The 24407-nt window shown below is 41.5% G+C and overlaps 1 protein-coding gene across 19 annotated transcripts in view; it reads right to left on the bottom strand.

Annotated features, from left to right (window-relative positions):
* The window catches only part of KALRN (kalirin RhoGEF kinase), a 699404-nt gene that overhangs the window by 303671 nt on the left and 371326 nt on the right, over positions 1–24407 (bottom strand). For 14 of the 19 annotated variants that reach the window (XM_042232347.1, XM_042232379.1, XM_042232348.1 and 11 more), the window contains exons 12-13: positions 17405–17613; positions 13786–13960 (exon numbers count right to left, since the gene is read on the bottom strand). In XM_042232347.1, coding sequence (XP_042088281.1) covers positions 13786–13960; positions 17405–17613 — 384 coding nt within the window. The remainder of the gene's footprint in view (positions 1–13785; positions 13961–17404; positions 17614–24407) is intronic. The other 5 variants (XM_042232364.1, XM_042232370.1, XM_060418690.1 and 2 more) reach the window with 1 other exon arrangement.

Below are 24407 nucleotides of genomic sequence, written 5' to 3'. Positions count from 1 at the left end.
CCTGGAACCAGCTATGGTCCAATGTAAAATTAAAATGTTAAAAAAATTGTTCTCCCTGTGTTCTAGTGTCTGCAGCAGCAGCAAATACTTAAATGATGGATTATGGTTTAGAAAGGTTTTGCATACTCCATCTCACTCCACCCACAATAACCTGAGACATAGGCAGGGTGGAGATCTCTAGGTCCATCTCACAGAGAAAGCAGCTGGTACTCACTCACACAGATGGAATGGTTTGCCCAGAGTTTACCCTACTCATGAGGGACACGACTGGAGGACATAACTCAGTTTCTCTCCTTCCTGCAAATACTTAGTCCACCATACCGTAACTGTTCTAAAGATCTCATATTGGAGAAGGCGTCAAAAATTAAGTACTGAGTCTAACTTCAAGAAACAAACAGAAGGCTGGAGAAGCCCAGGGAATGACTGAAGGTCACATAATTGTTTAGAGCTGGAGTACACCAAACCCCGGGATCCTGATCTGGTCCCTGTGTTCTGGGTACAGGATTCTATTACTCACAAAGGGTGATGCCTGGTAATAGTGACTAAACAAGGTGAAAATATATAACTTACCACTAGAAATCCAAGAAGATTACACTCTATTGAAAGGCACACATGATTCTGATGAAGACTGAAGCATGGAATGAAGGGAAACTGCCCTAATATGGATTTTCTAATCGGTCATTGCTCTACAGTTTCAGTCATGTGATGTGCCCTCATTTACTCTCAAATAAGTGCCTGCACATGGAGACTGAATCCTATACTTCCTTAGGATCGCTGCAATCAAACACGCAAGAACAATTCAGAAGTACTTAACTGGATAATAATTCCACATGATATATAAACCAAACAAAACCTTTTCTGAAATGGCTTTCAGATGTGTTATCTCATGAAGTCCCTGGGAAGGCAATGGCACAGGTAGTGTCACTCTGTTTTCTGGGAAGAGGCGATGGAAGCCTCCCCCCAGATCACACAGTGCAGTTTGGTCCAGGCACCCTAAGCACACAGCCCAGAGACCAGCTTAGTGATTTTCATCATGCTGAGAGTCATCTCGGCTGACATGTGGCAAAACCTTCCCAGTTACCAAACACTGCTATCCAGGAACATCAGGAGACAAAGAGAAGGAAAGACCAGTCTGATGCAGCCTGTTCACAATGGGAGATGGTGCTGTACCATGCTGTGCCAGGGCCACACAGACCCAGATGGGAAAGGCAAGCAGTCTCTCATGAGAGGCACAGGATTCTCATTCTCTAACAGTAAGACTTTCCTCCAGTGAAAGTGCAATTACTCTCTTCGAAGCAGAAATAGGGCAACTAAAACTATTACCTTCACAAGTCAGACAGAGAAAGACAAATATCATATGATATTACTTATATGTGGAATCTTAAAAAGAAAGGTACAAATGAACTTATCTACAAAACAGAAATAGAGCTACAGATGTAGAAAACAAACTCACAGTTACCAGGGGATATGTGGGGGGCAGAATACATTGGAAGACTGAGATTGACACATACACACTACTGTGTATAAAATAGATAACTAATAAGAACATACTGTATAGCAAAGAGAACTCTACTCAATACTCTGTAATGGCCCACATGGGAAACAAATCTAAAAAAGAATGGATATTCGTATAACTGATTCACTTTGCTGTACATCTGAGCTAATACCACACTGCAAATCAACTATAGTACAAGAAATATTTTTTTAAAAAAACCTTCACTGTTACGGCTTCTGTCCCTACCTCTTTGCAGGTCAACTAAGGGATCCACTGAGTTCAGCCCAAAACCTGGTATCGATTTATTGTGGGGAGTTCTTGGTGATTTGGGAATCAGCAGGTTGGCAGGCACACAGGTTTTTGTTATATCCTATCTTTGAAAAGCACTTCATTCTCTAACTAGAGAAGGGAGTTAAAATGAGAAAAACAAGAGAGAGAACTTATAATTGTGGGCTTCCTTGATGGCTCAGTTGGTAAAGAATTCTGCCTGCAATGCAGGAAGACCCATGTTCAATCCCTGGGTGGGGAAGATCCCCTGGAGAAGGAAATGTGCAACCCACTCCAGTATTCTTGCCTGGAGAATCCCATGGACAGAGGAGCCTGGTAGGCTACAGTCCATGGGGTTGCAAAGAGTCAGACACGACTTAGCAACTAAACCACCACCAACTTATAATTTATAAGAGATAATTTATAGAATGAATAGGACTTTGTAGGCTAGGCCTATAAATGTTTTTCCTTCTTGTATTTAAAAAAATTGAAGTAAAATTTGCATACAATAAGACACACAAATATTCCGTTCTATGAGTTTTGAAAGTTTTAGATACCAGTGTAACCGTCACCAAAGACAGAATAGAGGACCTTTCCACCACCCTAGGGACTCACCCCTTCCAGTCGGTTCCTGCCCACTGCCTTCAGGTACTACTTGCTGATTTCTATCAGCACAGGTTCTTAGATTCCGCATAAATGAAATCACACAACATGGACTTCAGGTCTGGCTTCTTGTGGTCAACACACTGTATAGAAGATTCAGCTGTGCTGTGTCCATTCATTCCTTGTGGCTACCGAGTACTGCTCCATGGTGCAGAGATACCGTGGTTTACCAGTCCTCAAGCTGATGAACTCCTAGGGTGTTTTCAGTATTTCGCTATTATGGATAAGGCTGATGTGAAAGACTTGCACAAGTCTTCTGTGGACACAGGATTTCATTTCTCTTGAGAGTCACTTAGGAGTGTGATTATAGGGTCATAGGATAAGTGTATGCTTAACATTCCCAAAAGGAATTTCACATTCCCTGTGAAAGTTCTAGTTGCTCACCATCATTTGGTATTATCAGTCTATTTAATTTTAGCCATGCTAGTGGGTGCGAAGTGATATCTTATGACTTTAGGTTGTATTTTCCTGATGACTCATCATGGTGAGCACATTTTCATGTGCTTATTGACTGCTGGAATCTACTTTTAAAAAGTGTCAAGTTTTTTTTCTCATTTTTCAGAACCTAGGTTATCTTTTGATTATATATTTGTTAGAGTTCTTAATACATGCTGGATATAAGTCATTTGTCAGATAATATGTGGGAAAGAGCCCAAACAAAATTTTTAGTCCATTTCCTTGCCTACAAACTTAAGGGAAGTAAGACTAAGACAAGCATGAAAGAAAGAGTCTTTTTCTTTACATTTCTTTTTCTTAACATTTTAGCTTTTGCTTTGTTTTCATGAAACTGAGTCAATAAAGAAGCTGTTTGCTGCAGGAAGACCCTAGAGAGGTCCCAAGACATGTGTCTGGAATGGAAAGGCAAGTGCCAAGAGCCCTGATCAGAGCAGAGCAATGATGAGGTGCTTTAGCTGAAAGAATAAGGCTCAGAGGTCTGGTATCTTGAGAATCTGAATTCCAAACCAAATGTGAAATATACCCAGGATTCTATATCTGGTGTTTCTATATTCCTTCCTTCCCCTTCTCTACCTACACTACCCAACCCCATTAAGCTGAGGGGCCCACGTCTGAAATGAAGCCTGAAGAAAGAGACTTTCAAGAATCTACTCGGTGCAACAGCCTGACTTCCAAGCTTTGCTCCTTGGGTCTACACATTCTTCACTATCTCTGTGGCTGACCCTTCCCAACCCCCAAGAACTGAAGCCCAGAGCCTTGAAATCGTCTGATTTATGTATTTCAAATGACGGCTGGAGTTTAATTATTTTCTTTCCTGAGTATTTTCTGTTTCCTCAAGGAATATTCTGTTACTGGCTTCCTCCTCTCCACCTTCTTTCTAGGGCACAAGGCTGGCACAGAGCAGGGGTTCATTTTTTAAGGGAAAAAAATTTGTTTCCAAACCTGAAGTTCACTTTACTGGTAATGAACAAACCTAGCATTCTAGCCCCATCTCATGCTCTCCTGTTATGTGAACTAGGCATGTGGCCTACTCTCTGGTGTGAGAAGTTGCTCTGCCCTCTCCAGCCACCTTCTCTGGCCCAGCAGCCCTGAGACATCCATGTTCCTCCTCCCAGTCTGCTCAAGTCCTCACCATCCTTCAAAGTAAACTCTGGCATGGAGTCTCATGACAACCCCCAGAACCTGATGTTTTTCTCTGGCTTATCTCATTACACAGGACAAGGGTTAATTTGCTAGTACAGAAACAAAACCATGAAAAGAAAAACCTGTCTGGTGGACTAATCCAGTGATCTAACTCCATTTGGAAAGGAAACCTGGAAGAATTTGTTCTGGGCAGAAACTAGGGCCTGAACCAAATGAGTGAAAGATGGAACATAAGGTACCCCCAGGACATTCAGCTTTCAATCAACCTATTTTTCTTTCTCCTTCCACTCAATTAGCTCCATCTCAGCTCCTGGCTCACTCAGTTCCCCTCTTGGCTCCGATGGGCACTCTCTGCCTCACTCTTCTGAATTAATTGAAGTGTTAGGATATGATGACCTCTTTGAGAGATACATTGGCAGTGTTTTCTATTCTAACAATTATCTACTCCAGAGTCACAGCCATAAGGGAAATCAGAGAAAAGAGCTAAACAGGAATTTAGACAGGATAAGAGGCAGTGGGAAACAGGAAGGCACTTCAAAAAGAAGCCCAAAGCTTTCCTGCCAGATGAGATTCACTGAATCCAGTATTCTGCAGCCCAAAACGGGCTCTAGGGACTTTGTTTAACAGTGGCCTTGGGCTCTGTTCTCAGAAAGCCCTCTTCTTTGGCTCCTCTCATTTTTTGGGTCCTTCCCAGTAGTTATGCGTAGAGGATACTTTCTCCCCTCACCCCCAAGTGTCTTAAAGAAGATACTTTACCCTGAACTGTGTATTCATTATGGGATAAACAGTATTTACCATCGCTTCCCAGGTTGCACCAGTGGTAAAGAACCCACCTGCCAATGCAGGAGATGCCTGAGACAAGGCATCTTTCCCTGGGTGGGAAAGATCCCTTGGAGGAGGGCATGGCAACCCACTCCAGTATTCTTGCCTGGAGAATCCTCATGGACAGAGGAGCCTGGTGGGCTAAAAGTCCATAGGATTGCAAAGAGTGGGACACGACTGAAGCGACTTACCATGCAGTGTTTAAGCATTTGGTTCTCTTTTATTTCATCCTCATAGCAACTCCTCACAGCAACATGAGAAAACCAGGGCACAGAGAAGTCACATCATTTGCCTCAGGGTCTCAGAGCTGGCAGTGGCGGAACTGAGCACTCAACTCCAAGGCCAAGGGCTCTTAACCACAGTGTCATATCCATAGAGCTGGTCCCAGAACCAGCGTCAGGGGGTACTTTTTAAATTTTTTTCACTTCAGAGAAGTGCCTGTTTAACCTTTCCTCTGTTTCCTTCTCTAAAAAAACCCTCACAAACTCATTGTAACTACACTTTCTTCACTTCACATGAACCTTTAAAATTAATCATGTGCTTTGAACAGATCAATAAATTGTATGTTTATGGCTTTATATAATGCCAGAAATAACTTATCCTTTCAAAAAACACACAACCTTCCCCTAGTAAGATATTTTTGTTGAAGAGTTTGGTAAATTTTAAAAATTGATTCTGAGTACTTATATACTTAAAAATATAGTTTATGTATTTAAAGTATATGGAGTATTTATACTCAATATAAAGGTCATATTACTCTAACTGGAATTCTTTGTTCCCTCAGAAGCCTTTGGGGCTTCCCTGTGGCTCAGACAGTAATAAATCTGTCTGCAATGCAGGGGACCTGGGTTTGATCCCTGGATTGGGAAGATTCTCTGGAGAAGGGCATGGCAACCCACTCCAGTACTCTAGCCTGGTGGGCTGCAGTCTATGAGTTGGACAGGACTGAGCAACTAACACTTTCACTTTTATTTTCAGGAGCCTTTGCCATGAACAGGAGAAACATCTGCAATCTGGCCTTGGGGTGTGAACACTGGGACAAAAGTTGTGGCAAAGAGAAGTGTAACTTGCCCTCTGCATGGGCACATTCTCTTTATGGTAAGAGCAAATGCCTGTGTCTCTCACAGCAGTTACATGAACTCTCAGGGATTACCTAATAGAACTGGGTAATAAATTCAGAGAGAATAAGATGGGATATTTGCTTAAAATGTGGATGCAAATACATATACATATGTGTGTATGTATATATATATATATATATATATCAAATTTGTATATATTATTTAGGCAGTTTATTAATAATAACAATACTAACTACAATGTATTACAGTGTTAAGTGCTAGGCACTTGAGTTCTATGTGTTAACTCATTAAATCCTTAATAACTCTATGGACTGGGAATTATTATTCTCATACCTATTTCTCAGATGAGGAAACCAAGGGAGTAACTTGCATAAAATCATACAATTAGTAAAGCTGGTGAGACAGGTTTCAAACCCAGGCCCTGTAACTCATACTGCATACTCAATGACTATACTACACTGCCATTCAGCAAAGAGTGACACTGTGTGTGTGTGTGTGTGTGTGTATCAACACTACATATGTTATGCACATTAAGGTCCAATCCCATTCCAACTAATAATGAGGAGGAAGGGTCTATGGCATTACACTGTGGTAAGATGCTCTGAAATACATGAGCTGTCAATGCAAATGAACATCTTTCTGTTCTATAATGTCATTATTTATATTAAAATGAGAAAACTGAAGACTAAATATTCTTCACTGAACTACAAGTGCTGGCTGGTAGGAGAAGAGATATTGCAGCTAAATAGAATTTCATTGCTTTGGGAAGGGCTATTTCATCTACAATGGGTATGTATATTTACACGTTCTTTGGGCTGCAAAGAGATCCAATCAGTCAATCCTAAAGGAAATCAGCCCTGAGTATTCATTGGAAGGGCTGACGCTGAAGCTGAAGCTCCAATACCTAGACCGCCTGATATGAAGACCTGATTCACTGGAAAAGACCCTGATGCTGGGAAAGACTGAAGGCAAAAGGAGAAGGGGGCCTCAGAGGATGAGACAGTTAGATAGCATCACTGACTCAATGGACATGAATCTGAGCAAAGTCTGGGAGATAGTGAAGGACAGGGGAGCCTGGTGTGCTGCAGTCCATGGGATCGCAGAGTCAGACATGACTTAGCGACTGAACAACAACGTATTTATGTGTATTACCACTGTGAAACTCAACTAAATTATCATAGCCATTTGTTCTTCTTGTAGTCCAGTATTAGGTTCTTTTCTGTTAATCAATTAAAATGATAAGATCAGTGAATTCTAATACAGATTATTTTAAAAATATATCATGGAATTTCACTCTGTTTTAGAAATATATACAATCTGTCCAGAGTTAAAATGTTTATGTATGTAGCTATAAGGAAACCTTTGAGGATACTGAAAGAAGCAGTATGGAAAAGCAGGACTTAGCAATAAAGAAATCCATGCAGCTATTTTTTATGTTTGTGAAAAAAATGAAAGAAGGTATCATAACACTCTAACTGATGAATTCCAATGTTTGGTTACCTAATTTCTATTCCAACTGGATAATTTAGGTACTGGAACACAATTTTTATGACCAAGTTCATGTTCTTTTTTTCATCATCATCATGATTAAAATTGAGATCTTTTAAAATCATGACTGATACTGAGGGGATCTCGAGTCTTTATTTTACCCATATCTTTGCCTCTTAATCAGTTTGAGACTCACAGAAATCTATTGTTTTAAAAAAAAAAATCTCCCCTCTGTTGAAGAGCTCCCATGATATATATATATCGTTCACCCATTCTAGAACTTATCCGTACTTGAGGGTCAGAACGGATTTTCTCCCGCAAAGGCTAAACACTCCATGCTGGAGTTTACATTATTTCCTTCTACTGAGTTCCCTGCATCTTTACCAGAAAGGAGAAGTGGGCAGCATTTGAACCTTCATAATGTCACCTGACTTCAGGTCCACAGCCCCTTACCCACCCCATTACAGAATGATCTGAAAGCTTCCATTAGGGATCTTTGATAATTTAACAAAACAGGTGACATTCTAGAATACTAAAGCTATGTAAGTAATCCTTTTTTTAAAAAATGGAAGATGTGAGGGGCAACTGCCAGTGATTCTGAAATCAATTTGACAAAAGTCTAGAAGAAACTATCAAATAAATATTTTGCGAGAATTTTGGTTTACTTTATTGCACTTATTCTGTATTTCCTTTGCAAAAGATCTGGAGTACATTTAGAAAAGGCTATAGGGATCCCAAGGAAACCTACAAAGATTGATCCCAAACAAATCTTTTTTTTTTTTTCTTGATACAGTTACTATGTTGGTGGGTTTGAGGCACATTACAACCAGGAGAACAACAAGGCTTTGCAGAGTCTAACACTATCTATGGAGGAAAGGGCTATGAAATTGGACTAGAAGATGATGTGGTCCTTTAAGGAATGACTGTGCAGGCTGATGGCTCTGTGTCACGGAAGGAAAACGTCCAGTGAAGCACCACAGAGCCCTGCCTGACCTGGCCAATATTTCAAATTGTTGAAACACTGATAGCAATAATAAATTAAATATATTTTGATAGGCTGAAGAACTGCACCAGAAAGAAAAGAATAAAATCTGAGAGGAAAAATACATAAAACTCTTTCATTTAAATTTTTTAAAAAGTCAATGTACTAGAAACATGTACCCAGAAAAAACAGCCAGGGGCTTTTAAGGGAGCAGAAACGTCAACAGGACAGTTTCTATGATGAAGTCATAGAAATGTCTCTTGGGCTGAGCATATAGAACACCAGAGTCTTGGACACACAGCTCCCCCAGGGTTGCTGGGGCTGGGGGTATAAGCCACCATGGATAACTAGAGTCCAGCCACCGGGGGCAATGAAGCAACAATGTGGACCTAGGAGGTAGGGACCACACTGCGGCTATATCCCACAGAAAAGGGCTAACAGGGAAGAGAAGTAGTTATCAAAGTTTTAGAGCCAGAGGGGACTGCAGAAATAACTTTCACAATCTCAACACTTTCTGGATAAAGGAAACGAGGCCTATGACGAACATTTTCAAATATTTTTAAAGCTTCCAAAAAGAGGGAGCAGATTTGTTCTGTTTCTCCAGAGAGCAGAAGCAAGAGAAAAGGGCAGAAGGAGATCTGGGTTCAACACAATAATGAGATTCTGAGTTCCCTCCTCTCCTGAACTCTGCTTCTGGGCTCTGCAGGTATTCTTGTAGAGGCTGGATGGCATTCTTCAGAGATGCCAAACCCTGGACATCAATTTTTACCTTTCCTCCAGGTGTCATCTTACTGGGAAGCCTTCCACAGGTAACCTGAGAAGCTCAGCACTCCTGCCTCAGTGTTCTCATCGATCTGTAAGCCTGTCTGTGTCATAAATTATCACTATGGGATGCTTCTGTTTCTGTGGTTCTTCCCAACCAGCCCCCTGATAGCAGGGACAGTTTCATCCTCAGGGCCCAGAATAACTTCTGAGGCATAGTAGGTGCTCACTAAATGTTCATCAAGTTGAGTTTCTGTTAGGTAAAAGATTGACTGAACAATCTCACTCAAGCATAAAACATAAAAGGCCTCCACGTACAACCAGTCACAGAGTTGATACTACCAGTGAATAACAATCAGCTTTCTCTCCTCTAGGAAGAATTTTCCTCCTTGAAGGCCATTTCTCTCTAGCCTCAGCCTGGCCCCCGCCTATCCCAATATGAACCCCATGGATTTAGAGCTCCTTATTCCATTCCTTACTCTGATTAATTGTGCAGATTAATTTTCAGGTATTGAAAAAACTCTGATTGTAATTACAGAGTCAGAAATTTAAAAGAAAGATTATAACTGTGGCCCATTTTTCATAAAGTCCCTTGTATAGGTTTATCTTTCTTGGTGTCATTCCTAGTTCTCTCCAGTATGGGTATATCACGGGGGTGCCCAAGATTGCCCATTGATAACAAATAGAAAAATCCTAAGTATATAAATAAGCATATGTATGTACATATATATTATATGCACACATATTTGATCAAACTACTAAAGAAAAAAAAAGATACACGACATTTCCCTGGACTTTCATAGTATACTGATCCCAGACTCTCACTTGTACCACGTGGTAGATGGTGTGTTGGGAGGGCTCCTCAGGGGACACAGGAAGTACCTCAATACAGATGAACTTTCTGGCTCATCTGTTCAGCTGCTTTTAGCATATTTCAAATTAGTGCTCTTTTCATGTGCCCAGCTAAAGGGACTTATCTATTATCTAGTTTTAACTAAACTACCCTTCACAAAAGACATGTGGCTTAACAAGGTTCCTCAACGGAACTACAGTTTGAAGATAATACTGACCATGAAAGCTCAAGAGAACTCAGAACTCCTTGGCAGCCACGTGACAGGGTAAAGAAACAATGACAATCTAATCAGACCTGTCAAGAAGCCAGAGCCAAAAAATAATGGAAAATTATCAAGAATACTATTTGAAATACAGAACTGCAGCTTCAAATGGAAAAGTCAAGCTTCATTCACCCTAAGGGCACAGTGAATTTTGAGGTTATTAGTGGCAGTAGAATACATACATAATTTATAAACCAATATAGATGCATATGTGGAGAGCTGAGAGTTCAAAACTAGTTTATTGAGTGTGTATAATCAAAGGAGTTTGGAGACCACTGACCTGCTCCTGTTTCTAAAAATATTTTATTTCTTTCTGATTATTCTAATTAATTGTATAAAAGGTGAAATGCATGGAAGCATCAAAAAGAAGAAATTTTCCATATTCTTACCATCACAAGATAAAGATTATTTGCATTTGGTGAAGTGTCTTTTCTATTACTGTTTCTTATAACATATCTTTCACAGAAGGAGGCTGAACTTACAGGGAAAAAACTTACTAGAACATCTGTGTGTCATTGCTTCTGGTCTCCAGGGATGTGAAGAAGGCGTATCAGGAATGCAGTCTTGGTTTTTTAACCTTTGCCTAATACGTTTGGGATAAGTGTCACTCTCACCTGGGTACCTCAACCCCATCCCAGGTACTCTGGGAGCCATATAATTAAGTAAAAGGAAACTAGTACAGCAACTCATGTGTTATCTTAATTTTAAAATTAATTAGCCCATGCTAGCCATCAGTGACGCGGTTAAGGAGTCTTAACTTAGACTCCCCAGATGTCGGGGGCAGGCCTGCACTGCTCTTCAGTAATCCCTAGGAATTCTGAGTATGCCCATCAAATGCCTTCCTTTAGGGAAGGAAACCATAGCTGTAGGTCCTGCAGTGACAGCCTCTGCTCTGGCTTATATCAGCTCTATACATCTCTCATTACAGAAACCACCCTCAGTTTCACACTCTGAATCTTCTCTAGAAGCTTGCCTTTTACCCCCACACTGAAACACTAGTTGGCATTTGAAATAATCTCATCACCCTCAAATATAACTCTGACAATCTGACTTAAAGCAGAAATTTTCCATAGCTTTGGCAGGATTTTCATTCCTATCTAAGATGAAAAGCAACATTTCCCCAAGTTTTGGGCCACACCTGAAAAGGGGAACCAGACCTCTGCTAAAACCTGGGTGCAGAACCAAATTCTTATTCCCCTCATTTGACTTATTCACTATTTTCATCTCCCTCATGTTATTAGACCCTTTACTGCTTCCTTACTTCAGCTTCGCTGCATACCAAGCTGTCCAAGTTGTCAGGGTAGGAGGGGAAACTTTTATACAACACAAAGGCTGAGAAATGCAAATCTTACAATTTAAATATCAAGCTCTTCTACTGCAACATTTAAAAATAGGGTCAAATTTTATGCTATGTGATCTATAGTCAACTTTATTTTTTTTTTAAAGCAGCATATTTTTTTCCCGTAGGCTTTGGATTGGAAATGGATTGTCCCAGAATCACTGCAGGCAAACACATCCTAATGGTGCCCTCAGCTGATGTCAATGGGTTACAGTCCAAGTGGCGAAGTGAAGCTAATTGACCCACTGTGGAACTAAACCAGCAACCCAGACTTCAAAACCACAGCCATCTCACCAAATAAAGCTTAAACACCCAAACCCTTAGGTTATTTCCTTCCCCTTAAGCATTTTTGGATGTGGACTTGGAATGATAGGAAAGTAAATAAAGAACACAACAGCCAAATTCCCATACCTGCTAACATAATTCCCTCAGGGATGTATTCACTCTCAGTGGGTGAAATGGAGTCAAGGAAGGACGGTGGGAGTGTCTGTGGCCAACACTACTGCAACCAGACATCACCTCTGTTTATTTCTCACTCTCAGTTATCACTCTTTCTTTTATTACCTTGGTCACCCCACGTTCACGCCTTTCCACACACCAATATCTCTAATTTTCCATTGGCATTTTCATTGTTCTTTCAATATATGTTTAAATACCATTTGCAACCTGAAATCACTATGAGTACCAATTCAAAATAGATTAAAAAGTATAAATAAATTCACTTGAAGTTATGGAATGAGTTGGAAGGATAATCAAGATCTAGATTTAAAGACTTATCTCTTCCTTTATTTCAGAAATTGTCCAGAGAGCACCTTTTAGAACATGGCATCTTTAAGTAAAAACTTGCAGTGGCTTCTAGGAAGTTAGGGTAGAGGTGAAGGAGAGAAAGGTCAAAAGAGAGTCAGAGATAGGAAGGATTGCTCTAGGGATTGAAGAAGAGGGCACCTGTTGCCAAAACAGCTTTCTGGCCTGTAAGGGGTTGAGAATGACATTGAGACTGGAATATTGGAGCATTCAACATTTGAAAGGTTTCCCTGATGGCTCAGATGGTAAAGAATCTGCCTGAATGTGGGAGACACAAGCTCAATCTCTGTGTCTGGAATTCCTAGAGGAGGGAATGCCAACCCACTCTAGTATTCATGCCTGGAGAATTCCTTGGACAGAGGATCCTGGTGAGCTACAGTCCCATGGGGTTGCAAAAAGTTGGACACAACTGCGCGACTAACACTTTAACACTTACGTTCAAAAAAAAATAATAATTCTCCTTCCCAAACCAGTTCCACAGAAGTTTCCATAGATATTGTTGGGAAGATCAATCCCAGACACCCAGAAGCCTCAACTTGGAGGAGATGGCAGGAATGCAAAGTAAAGTTTTAATGAATGGTAGACAGAGAATTGGTTTTCCTTCACAACACACCAGCAAGGAGCAAAGAGAAGACATAGTTTTTAACCATTTGCCATCCCTTAAAAGGACAATACGCCACAGGTGTTGAATGTTTTTCACACCTCAGAAACCCTACTGACCTGGCTTTAGTCACTGGCTTAAAGCAGAAAATAATAAAAGGTTGGTATTATGTGGGGCAAACATTATTAGTAGGCATCAAAAGAGGACATAAATATATCAGAACACCAGATTCTGACCTTCCCAGGATGAGCTGAGGCATTGATGAGATGAACCAGCAAATGACCTTTGCACACGCTTAATTTCTTAATAAGCAGAAAGCAAACGAAGGATTGGGTCTTCCTTCCTCTGACTTCCTGGCTGCTGTGTGAGTCCATCCAACCCCTAATCTATAGTCACCAGCTGAGGAGACCACCTAATCTTAATACCTTCCTACTCAAGAAGCTATAGAATTTAGCAAGTCTACTTCAGTCACCAAATGACCAACTCCATGGTCTTCCAGGAACCAAAGTGCCAAGCAAGAGTCCAGTGCAAACCAACAAACCCTTCCCAGTGGACTAATCCCAGAGACTGAGGAGAGAGCCTCTGCTTGGCAGTGGGGTGAAAGGGACTGGAAGGAATCTAACATGGTGAACATGAATTTGCTGATCTCTAAAAATGTATTGTGATACATAATCCCATCCAGTCCCCTTAGTCTGGCTCTGGGGCAGTACCCTTGGCCAGGAGGCAGCCTGCCCTCCACCTGCCCATACCTCTTCCCCACATCTACCTCAATGGTGTACTGCTCAAAGATGCGCAGCTGTAGGAAGATGTCCAGCTTGATCTTGCGCTCGTGGAACAGCTCCTCCATTTGCACCTGGGCGTCATCCAGCTGCTGCAGCACCGACTCTATGTGGCTGATGGAGCTACTATGGGGCGTCTTGTTGTTGGACACAGCCGAGTCCCTGTGGCACAGTGGGAGAGAGAAAGGAGGGGCTTGCCATATTAAAAGTGACAGTGGAGAGGGAGCTTTCCTTGTCTCAGCAAGGGGGATGGGAATCAATAGAGTCACTCAGGCAATGGATGTTTATCAGACTCCTATTGTGAGCCTGGCACAGTCTGCCTAATAGGTGAACCAAAGACACATGTACCCTCTTTGGGGTTCACAGCACTGTAGCTCCGAGATTAGCGGCTGTCCTATTCCTCAGACAGAACTGTGACAGGAATCAAATGAAATAGCACATGCAAAGGGGTTCTGTAAATATCAATGAAATGGAATGCTTCCAAGCATATGTATAGTCTAATATACACATATTTCAATGCTAAGTCACTTCAGTCGTGTCCGACTCTGTGTGACCCCATAGACGGCAGCCCACCAGGCTCCCCCGTCCCTGGGATTCTCCAGGCAAGAACACTGGAGTGGGTTGCCATTTCTTTCTCCAAGACATATTTCAATATACACACACAAATACACATATCACGATACATAAAGGTTGACAAATTAAAAGTATATGGAAAAAATCCTGCCTAATTTTAACTCACAGGATCATGGTTAAAGCAAAATGAGATCACGGCTGCAAAAACTATTCATCCCCTTTATAATTCTATGCCAAAGTTATGGCTGGTGTTATTTAATAGGCTTTAAGCTGTACTTAGGAAAGCTTGAAGCCTGGCTCAAATCCCTGCTCTGACACACATGGGCTGGTGACCTTGGGAAATCTCCTCCCTGAGGCTCAGTTGCCTCCTGTAAAGTGGATTTAATAATCCCCGGCCTGCTCATGGCATGGTTTGCTGTTAAATAAGATGGCATGCATGACTGTACTCTGTGACCAGGAATGTGCTGTATGAATGACTGTTAATTCTGGAAGATGTGTCAGGTTCTTACTGGGCACAGGTCCAGTTGGGGAAAGTAGAATCTAGGGCACAAGAGGCTGAGCAACCAACAAAGGCTTCAGAGATGATAAGTCCTGATTTGAGTGTTAGAAGAAAAGGATGAACCAAGTAGATGGGAAGGGCGGGCTTTCTGAACAGAGAAGGTCCGTACAAAGGCAGTAAGGGGAGATGACACATCACAGAGGGAATAAAGAGATAAACACTGATCGAGATAAACATTGATCTGCTGAGACAAGCGAGGTTGTAACACCCCCAAAGAGACCATTACAATAGAAAAACTGGAATTCAATGTTTAGATTCTATAAGGCCTTGAGTGAGTAAGCTAGAGCCCCTGGACTTGAAAGAAACAGGCATGTTCATTATCTCATGACATCTTGGTTTCTGATGCAATCTAAGAAGTCAGAGGGGAAAGTCCTTAGTTTTGAATGCTCTCATCAGCAGCTTTTCTGAAGACCAGGTACTTTTGGCCTGTGTCTGACTCAGAAGCAATGGTGTCTAAGCTTACACTGTTACTGGAGGGAGCACAAGGCCAAGAGTGCCACGCCCCCCTTCTGTCATCTAGAGAACTTACAGTCCCTCTCTTCTCACCTTGGCCTACTTGGGCATGAAAGTTCACCATGCACAGCTTCCCCCAACCATGAAAAGAACTCAGGAGGAGTACTGAGCACTATACATCGTGCATTTGCTGAGAACGGTACTAACGAGAGGAAGTGACTACTATCTCTGATGGCTCCCCTCAGTCTCTCTCTATCACTCAGCTTCTAGGAGGAAAAGGATGATTTCTGGCCCCTGTGTACAGCACCTCTGTCACTATCATATACACTAGAATCAAAGACATAGTGTAAAAGCACCTTAGGTGCTCCAGTGTGCAGAGTCATGAGGCCTGGGGAAGATGTGTGTGCTGGTGCGTGGGAGGCATCTTGCCAATGTCTACTAGGGATTGGTCACTTTTTTCTTTGACTGGTCTTGATATCAAGGAAGGGAGCCTAGATGAGTGTCAGACTAGTGGTGGAAGGAACAGTCACCAGTGGTTCTTGTCACATGTCTGTGGTCCTCTCTGAAATCCATAGAACTTAAACTGGTAGGACAGGCATCAGCCATATCATTGTCGCCACCAACACAGAGCAGCCTTCAGCCCTCAGGCATGGTGCTAGGTGGGCAGGGCATCTGCCACAGACTCAGTCCCACAGAGAGGCCAGCCAAGCTTGTGGAAAGCATTTGGAAAGAAAACACAAAAGCCATTACATAATTCTGGAGTTGACAAGCTCCTAGAGTGAACTCTAAATCACACAGATGAAACAGCTGAGGCCCACAGAGGTTAAGTAACCGCTCATTATTTGGAATTTTCCTCAGAAGCAAATAACAGTGGAGTTTCCTAGGTAGGCAGACGAAACTGTCATGTATTATACATTCATGAAGATAAACCAGGGGAAGAAAGGAAAGAGGCTGTCTTGTTAGTATGCAACAGGAGGACTCAGAACATGGCGTGTGAATGTTTGGAATAGAAATGATCAATCCAACAGAAAAACATGCCACGGCTATCTTAAGGTAAGTTCTTATTGTTTATTTAATTGGACAACTGGTTTGAGGATGGGGGGTGGGAGGAAGCCCTTTCCAACTGAAGTAATTCCCTCTGGCCTCAGGATTGTCCTGGGTCTTGTTGATGAGATTATTACTATCTGGAGCTGGCAGAGGTCCCAGCACTCAGTGATTTGGGGATAGGAACAAGTCCCCGCAGGCAGACATCATTAGTGCCATCAAATCCTATTTACATATCACCTGGGCACATGGCAGGTTACTGAGGGCTTGCTCAAGGCCTCATGACACTTTATCTGAGGAGCTGATGCCTTTGACAGGGACAGGAAACTAGATATTGATGCAAATGGAAAGGAGGCAACGGGCGGTTGGGGGGGATTACTAGAAATGAATATAAGGTGTCAGACAGGATTTTCTAAGAGTCATTCTTAGCTATATTTGTTTAGGGCAATAGAGAAGGAGTTTTATTTTCTGGGTACCAAGGAATGGTAGAAAGGTCCTATGTGGGTAAGCGGAGAGCAGAGTAGGACACATCGCACACTCCCTACGTTCGCATGAGGCCAAAGGCAGTCATTTGGGGTCACATATTACTGTCTGGAGCACTGGAATTCAGAATTAGCCCAAGACCAGATGCCAAATAACACTATGTTCCATAATGGCTATTTCTTTGCATGATCAAATATGCCATCATTCTTAATGAAGATGCTGTTTATTTTCTATTGAATATTGCTAAATTTTTACTGTATTTATATTACTTATTGATCACATAATTCTTTGAAACATGAGAGCTTTTCCACTGACTATTTCATTCTAAATGCAAGTTGGGTATGGTGCAGGCGTTTTTATATCTGACAGATGGAGAAACTGAAGCTCACACAAGACCACAAAGCTGGCTGCAGCTGAGCCAAGACCAGGACATGATGACTTATCTCGTGTCTAGTCCAAGGCATTTCCCACTGGAAAGCACCGCCCATGCTGACCTGGCCTCGCTGGGCTCCCCCAGGGAGGGAGGCGCTGACCTGAGTTGCTGGATAAGGTCTTCGCCCTCCTTGATGACATTAAGTGTGGCATCCAGAGTGGCGGTCTGCTGCTGCTGGAACTGCTTGATCAGTTCCTGGACCGCATCCACAGAGTCTGCACAGACATCCTCCAGCATCTCCTTCTGAAGGTCTTCCATCCATGTCCATAGCTGTAGGGGTTAGAGAGAGCAGAGTCTACTCAGGGCACATGGGAGTGGAGGGCTGGGGTTAAGGGCAAGAGTGTGGAACTCAGGTCACCCAACCTACTCTCAACTACTCAGTTCAATATCAGACTGTCCTTCTAATCAGCACCCTACAGGTCAGTTTGCATCTCTGTATTTATATTCACTATCCATCTCTGCTAAGTTTACTCCATTAGTACAGGCATTCCCTAAGGACAGGAATTACCCTCTGTGCTTTACTTTCTAGTGGTTCTGGAAAACCGGTCTTAGAGCAGGAAGCTAACTCATTTTTGAGAGAGTGGGAAGAACAGGGAACTGATGATGGACAAATTCTATTTCATCTTTTCATAAAGGAGGACTCTGCACACTTCCTGCAGATAGCTAGAGGCAGATTCCCAGAAATGTATCACGATTTTACAAATATGCAAGAAAGAATGGGATGTTCACTAAGAACCAAGTGAAGATTAATTAAGAAAATATGTGCTAGGCTAAACTATTTTTTTCTTCTCAGGACTGTTTCGTTGGTTAGAAAGTTGACTGCTAAAGAGGTATAGCTTATTTTAATTTCAATATAAGACATTTCCCTCATGATATTCAAGATGATGAAATGCAGTCAGGATGATGTTACTGGTCAGACAACTTCAAAAGAGCTAAGTGTAGTGATTTGAACGGAGTAAGTACTGGAAATGATGAGGAGTAGAACTGAATTACTAAATTAATGTCTTGATGGCTCTTCCTCATAGTGAAAACAGGTGGCCTTCCACAGTGCTCCACTTCTAAGTGCTCTCAGTGAGCACTTTCATGAATGGTGGAGGGAAAGACATGTCTGATGTTTGCTTAGAAACAAGGGATCTTCCCCCGGTTAGCAGAAAAGATAAGCTCATGGCTCTACCAGGAGAAAAGCCAGTGGAGAGAAAAAACTGAGAGAAGGAGCCAGAAGATGCCGACTGTGACTGCTCTTCTTCCCGTAACCTGCGGTGTCTTTGAGTACATCATCTTTGCTCATCAGACTTCGTGTGTAACAGAGGCTGAGGAGAGCATAAAATAAAACAGTTAACTTACAGTTCTAACATTCTGTAAGTTTTCCATGTCAAAAACATGGGTAAATATCCATCTTAAGTATATTATTTCATCTTGCTGGTTCTCAGTATCGTAAATCATGGGGTGGCCTTTGTAACAAGGGGTTAGAAAAGAGACAATAAAGAGAGACAAAAATAATCTTCAGACTGTTGACAAATTATTCTTGTCTTTAAGAGAGGAAAAGCCTCAAGTGTGACAGAAGAGGTTGAGTTCATAAGACTAAGAAACCCTGGAGGTAACAAATAAAGGGGGGGTGTGTTCTTTCTGGACAGGTAAGAACTTCTCTGAGCTTCAGTTTCCTAATCTACAAAATGGAAAGAAAAAGATTTGACCTGCTCACTTCAAAGATTATGAAAAATAAATTATTTACTTATTATCAATGCTTTAAATAAACAGCATTATTAATAAGCCTATTGCAAATTATTATTCAGTGTTCCTGTCATTTGGCAGCTTGTGTCTGGTTTAGTTCAATTTACATATTTATTTTTTACAAACAAGCTTCCTGTCATAAAACACAAGCTTTCTAGACTATTTAAGCTGAGGTACATTTTCCTACAGGTATGAATGTATCTATTTCAAATCAGTATGAAATCAGAAAGTTCAGGATATTGGTCACTATAACTTAAAGTTACTTCAGACTTTCTGGCTGCTCTTTTTCCTGGAGCAAAACCATTTTCCAACTGTGCTGAAGTCCCTGGGTATGAGACAATGGAATCTCTGAAAAATTGCTATATAGAGAGGCAATATAGCATAGCAGTTAAGAACTTCTAAATCAAAAAATTAAAAACTTAAACCATAAAACAAGGAAGAAAGAAAGAGAGGGAGGAAAAGAGAGAGAGAGAAAGAAAAAAAAAAGAAAGGTAAGAAAGAAAGAACCCCCAGTTCTACCACATATTAACTCTACAACCTCGGGTAAGTAATACCCTCTTTACACCTCAATTTTCCTTGTCAGTAAAATGAGAATAGTAATAATTGTTATCCCTACAGAGTTGCAAAGATCATTAATAAATTGATATATATGTGTGTGTTATGTCTTTATGTATAAACACACAAACAAACGAGATACGTGTGTGTATATATATGTATGTATATATATGTATACATATATACACACACTCGACATTTAAATAAATTTAATATATATAAATATATACATATGATAAAATATGCATATCACTTAGAAACAGTACCTGGCATATAGTAAGTGCTAGATATTATTATATTTATGCAAGCCACCTCCAGTTCCCACGAGAAGATGGAGGAAAAATTTGAAGTACTCCATTTTTAAATTGGTAAAAGATTGATACTGGATTTGATCTTTCAATATGCTAACATGAGTTGGGCCCCTCTTTTCTGTTTTTTGCAACTTTGTCCTGGGATACCTAAGGAAAACCTAGAGATTGAAAAGTCCAGAAATTTCGTTTTTAAAAAAGCAAGAAAAGACAAGACTATGTGAAGAGAGAGAGAGAGATTAAAATCGTGGATAGGAAACATGTCACTTAAGAAAATTCTGAAAGAGATGGGAATACCAGACCACCTGACCTGCCTCTTGAGAAACCTATATGCAAGTCAGGAAGCAACAGGTAGAACTGGACATGGAACAACAGACTGGTTCCAAATAGGAAAAGGAGGACGTCAAGGCTATATATTGTCACCCTGCTTATTTAACTTCTGTGCAGAGTACATCATGAGAAACGCTGGGCTGGAGGAAGCACAAGCTGGAATCAAGATTGCCGGGAGAAATATCAATCACCTCAGATATGCAGATGACACCATCCTTATGGCAGAAAGTGAAGAGGAACTAAAAAGCCTCTTGATGAAAGTGAAAGTGGAGAGTGAAAAAGTTGGCTTAAAGCTCAACATTCAGAAAACGAAGATCATGGCATCTGGTCCCATCACTTCATGGGAAATAGATGGGGAAACAGTGGAAACAGTGGCTGACTTTATTTTGGGGGGCTTCAAAATCACTGCAGATGGTGATTGCAGCCAAAAAATTAAAAGACGCTTACTCCTTGGAAGAAAAGTTATGACCAACCTAGATAGCATATTGAAAAGCAGAGACATTACTTTGCCAATAAAGGGCCATCTAGTCAAGGCTATGGTTTTTCCAGTGGTCATGTATAGATGTGAGAGTTGGACTGTGAAGAAAGCTGAGTACCAAAGAATTGATGCTTTTGAACTGTGGTGTTGGAGAAGACTCTTGAGAGTCCCTTGGACTGCAAGGAGATCCAACCAGTCCATTCTGAAGGAGATCAGCCCTGGGATTTCTTTTGGAGGGAATGATGCTAAAGCTGAAGCTCTAGTACTTTGGCCACCTCATGCGAAGAGTTGACTCATTGGAAAAGACTTTGATGCTGGGAGGGATTGGGGGCAGGAGGAGAAGGGGCCGACAGAGGATGAGATGGCTGGATGGCATCACTGACTCGATGGACGTGAGTTTGAGTGTACTCTGGGAGTTGGTGATGGACATGGAGGCCTGGTGTGCTGCGATTCATGGGGTCGCAAAGAGTCGGACATGACTGAGCGACTGGAATGAACTGAACTGAACTGAATAAAACAAATTTAGTGTGTCCAGATAGAAAAGCCACTGGATGGAGGACTGCTCAGGATGAGGCTGGTATTCCTATTTCAAGAATGAGAGAGCTCAGAAGTTTATAGATATCTTAAGGAATTTATTTTATTCAGGATAATTTTGTTCTCAGTACCATCCTTAAGCCTTTTTATGGCTTCATAGCTTGGAGTTTCTTTTTTTTCTCCTCTTCAGTAAAAAACTTGAACACTTCTGGTGTAAGTCTAGGGAAGAAAGTCAGCATTATTCCTTTCTGAGTAAACCCACCATGACTCATGACACTCCCTCCACCTGGTAGCCATGTAGCTAAATTGTAGGGACCAGTTAAAGATCAAACTTGCCAAAGACGAGATGTCAGTGTAACAACAAAAAGACTAGAGAAAGATTAGGTATGTCGGAGGAAACACACCGACCTTGGGAGTCAATATCATTTTAATAAAAATGTGTCCTACTCTTGTATATTCTCTGATTAATGAGTTGATTTTTCACATTCAGTTCAGTTCAGTCGCTCAGTCGTGTCTGACTCTTTGCGACCCCATGAATCGCAGCACGCCAGGCCTCCATGTCCATCATCAACTCCTGGAGTTCACTCAGATTCATGTCCATCGAGTCGGTGATGCCATCCAGCCATCTCATCCTCTGTCGGCCCCTTCTCCTCCTGCCCCTAATCCCTCCCAGCATCAGAGTCTTTTCCAATGAGTCAACTCTTCGCATGAGGTGGCCAAAGTACTGGAGTTTCAGCTTGAGCATCATTCTTTCCAAAGAACACCCAGGACTGATCTCCTCACATTATCAGGTCACATATTCTACTTTATTATAAAGAAAATCTTGTCTAAGGTAGTTTAAAACCTACCACTAAGGAAAATCAACTAAGAAATCAATGATGTACAACATAGACGCCACTCAGCCCAGTGGTCAGCAGCCTGGTAAGGAAAGGAAAGGTCTGGTCTACCTTCAAGAGGATAAAATGTCAAGTAAAATTGCTATGGAATTTGACTCAGAGATAGGGAAGCACCAGAGACAAAGGGTTAGTGATAACATTTCTTCATTTTTCCTTCTGTAAAAACAAAACCAAAACAAAACCCAGAGGGAAAGAAGTTCTTGAACGGAATTGGTATATACTGGGGATAATTCTCGATCTTGCCCTTGTCCTCGCTCTATGATCATGGGAAAACTACTTCGAGTGCTTCATACTTAAAGTACATGTGATGAGTGTATGTGTGCAGGGGGTTCTCCAGAAGCTGAGGTAAAGAAGAGAGTTGTAATAAAAATGCCTCTCTAAGTTGAAAAAAACTGCAGTCACATCTTTGACACCAAGACACTCAAAGTCCAGAGAGTTTAGCAACACTTTGAAGATAATTGTTCTACCAAGTTAAGATACTATTTAGTATCTGGAAGGCTTGAGTAGAGAACCACAGGAAATCATGCAAGTCGTCCCCTGGTGTCAGCAAGCTTAAATTGCAGGCTCATAATTCTGAAGAAGCACCTCTGAGGGATAAACATTAACATCAGCGTGACTAACCTATGAGTAAGGGCCCATATTCCGTTCCTTAGGCTGTAAGTTTCCTACTATCTGAATTTCCTGTAGGTTTCCTTCTGTCTGTGTGTCCATCTGACTTATTCTTGAAGAGCATGCCTAGACTGCTTTGAAAAGAATTCAATCAGAGAGTCACTTCTATTATTAATTTACTCATTATCAGGGAGCCAATGAAACTGAGTCAGAATGATCTTGCAGTTCAAGTTATCACAAGCCATTGCAAGAAGGAGGTGAAATCATGGAGTGAGTGAGGCAGCTTAGGAGCAGCCACCACATGTTTCTTCCTGCTGTCCTCCATTTCCATTTCTCTCCCCTAGGATAATCCTCCTAACCCTCTGGTTATCTACAGTCTAAAATATTAATTAACACTGTGCCTCTGCCATCAACCCACCTGCTCCCGAGAAAAAAAAAAATCTCCTGTTTCAGCCATTTCCAGACCCTCTGTTCTTGATCAAACACACCTGTGCAAGGGCCATTATTTCAGGGTTCTGCTCTCTGCTTGGCAATAATTATTTGGGCCCTGCTTCCCAGGTGGGAGCCTGGTGGGCTACCATTCATGGGTTTGCAAAGAGTCAGACAAAATTGAACATGCATGCACGTGATATGCACACTTAGGTCTCTTGTGTTCTCCCAGAGAACATATGTAATTATGGCCCCAAATACCTATATCCAAAAGAATGACCTGATTTGAGACTCTGAATTTTGGTAGAGGGGGAGTTAAGGCCGCCTTTCAATGAGCTACATAAAGTTTGCTCTAAGACTGAAACCAGTGAGTTCAGGAAGGGCCAGTGCATGGATCCCATTCTGCTTACACAGAGGGGCAGCCTGAGAAAAGGGCAACTGGAAAGGGCAGGAAGGGAGGGACAGGAAGGAAGAAACTAGGAGGTTTGTAGAAATGATGAAGCTTATGGATGAGAGGTTAAGGAAAGAGGTAATTTTACTCTGTTGCTTTCTCCTGTTGATTGGCTGTACCATTTGCACAGTTCTGGTAGCCATTGTACTGATACAACTGATGGACCCCTAGAAGCAAAAGGAACACCGATTCCATGGGATGAGTCACCCCTCCCTCATTTTGAAGGCATCATGTTCCTTTGGCATTGACTACCAGTTTCTATCTCTTAAATAAATACCATACCAGCCTAACGACCGACATAGAAGAAGAAGTTGTTTTGTTCTTAAGGCCAATAATCCCTTTTGAAAATGGATTTAGTTTTGGTTCTATAGTGGGCAGATAAAGGAATGTGTGTGTATGCGTGTATCTATGGCGTTCGTGTTATACGTACCTATTTGAGCAGGAAATAGCATGAAAGAAGGATTTCACAGGGTTATAAACAATTGGAAATGGCATTTAATTAAACATTTAACAAAGAGCTGAGGTTGATTATCTTGGACACATTCCTCAGTTAATTTGACTCTCATATTATGACTACAAAAATATCTAAAAACAGTTATTTTGAAAACCCAGCAATTGCAGCATTTCCATGGAAACACAGCAAAGAGAGAGGATTCTGCCGGACAATCTCTGTGGAGCAGATGACACTTGCCACAAATGCCTTTTTTTCCCCTGGACAAAGAAAATGAGGACTTGAGTAAATA

The sequence above is a fragment of the Ovis aries genome, chromosome 1 (assembly GCF_016772045.2).
Source record: "Ovis aries strain OAR_USU_Benz2616 breed Rambouillet chromosome 1, ARS-UI_Ramb_v3.0, whole genome shotgun sequence".
NCBI lineage: Eukaryota > Metazoa > Chordata > Mammalia > Artiodactyla > Bovidae > Ovis > Ovis aries.
Note: the sequence above shows the minus strand (reverse complement) of the source record. Positions and strands in the feature narration are given on the sequence as shown.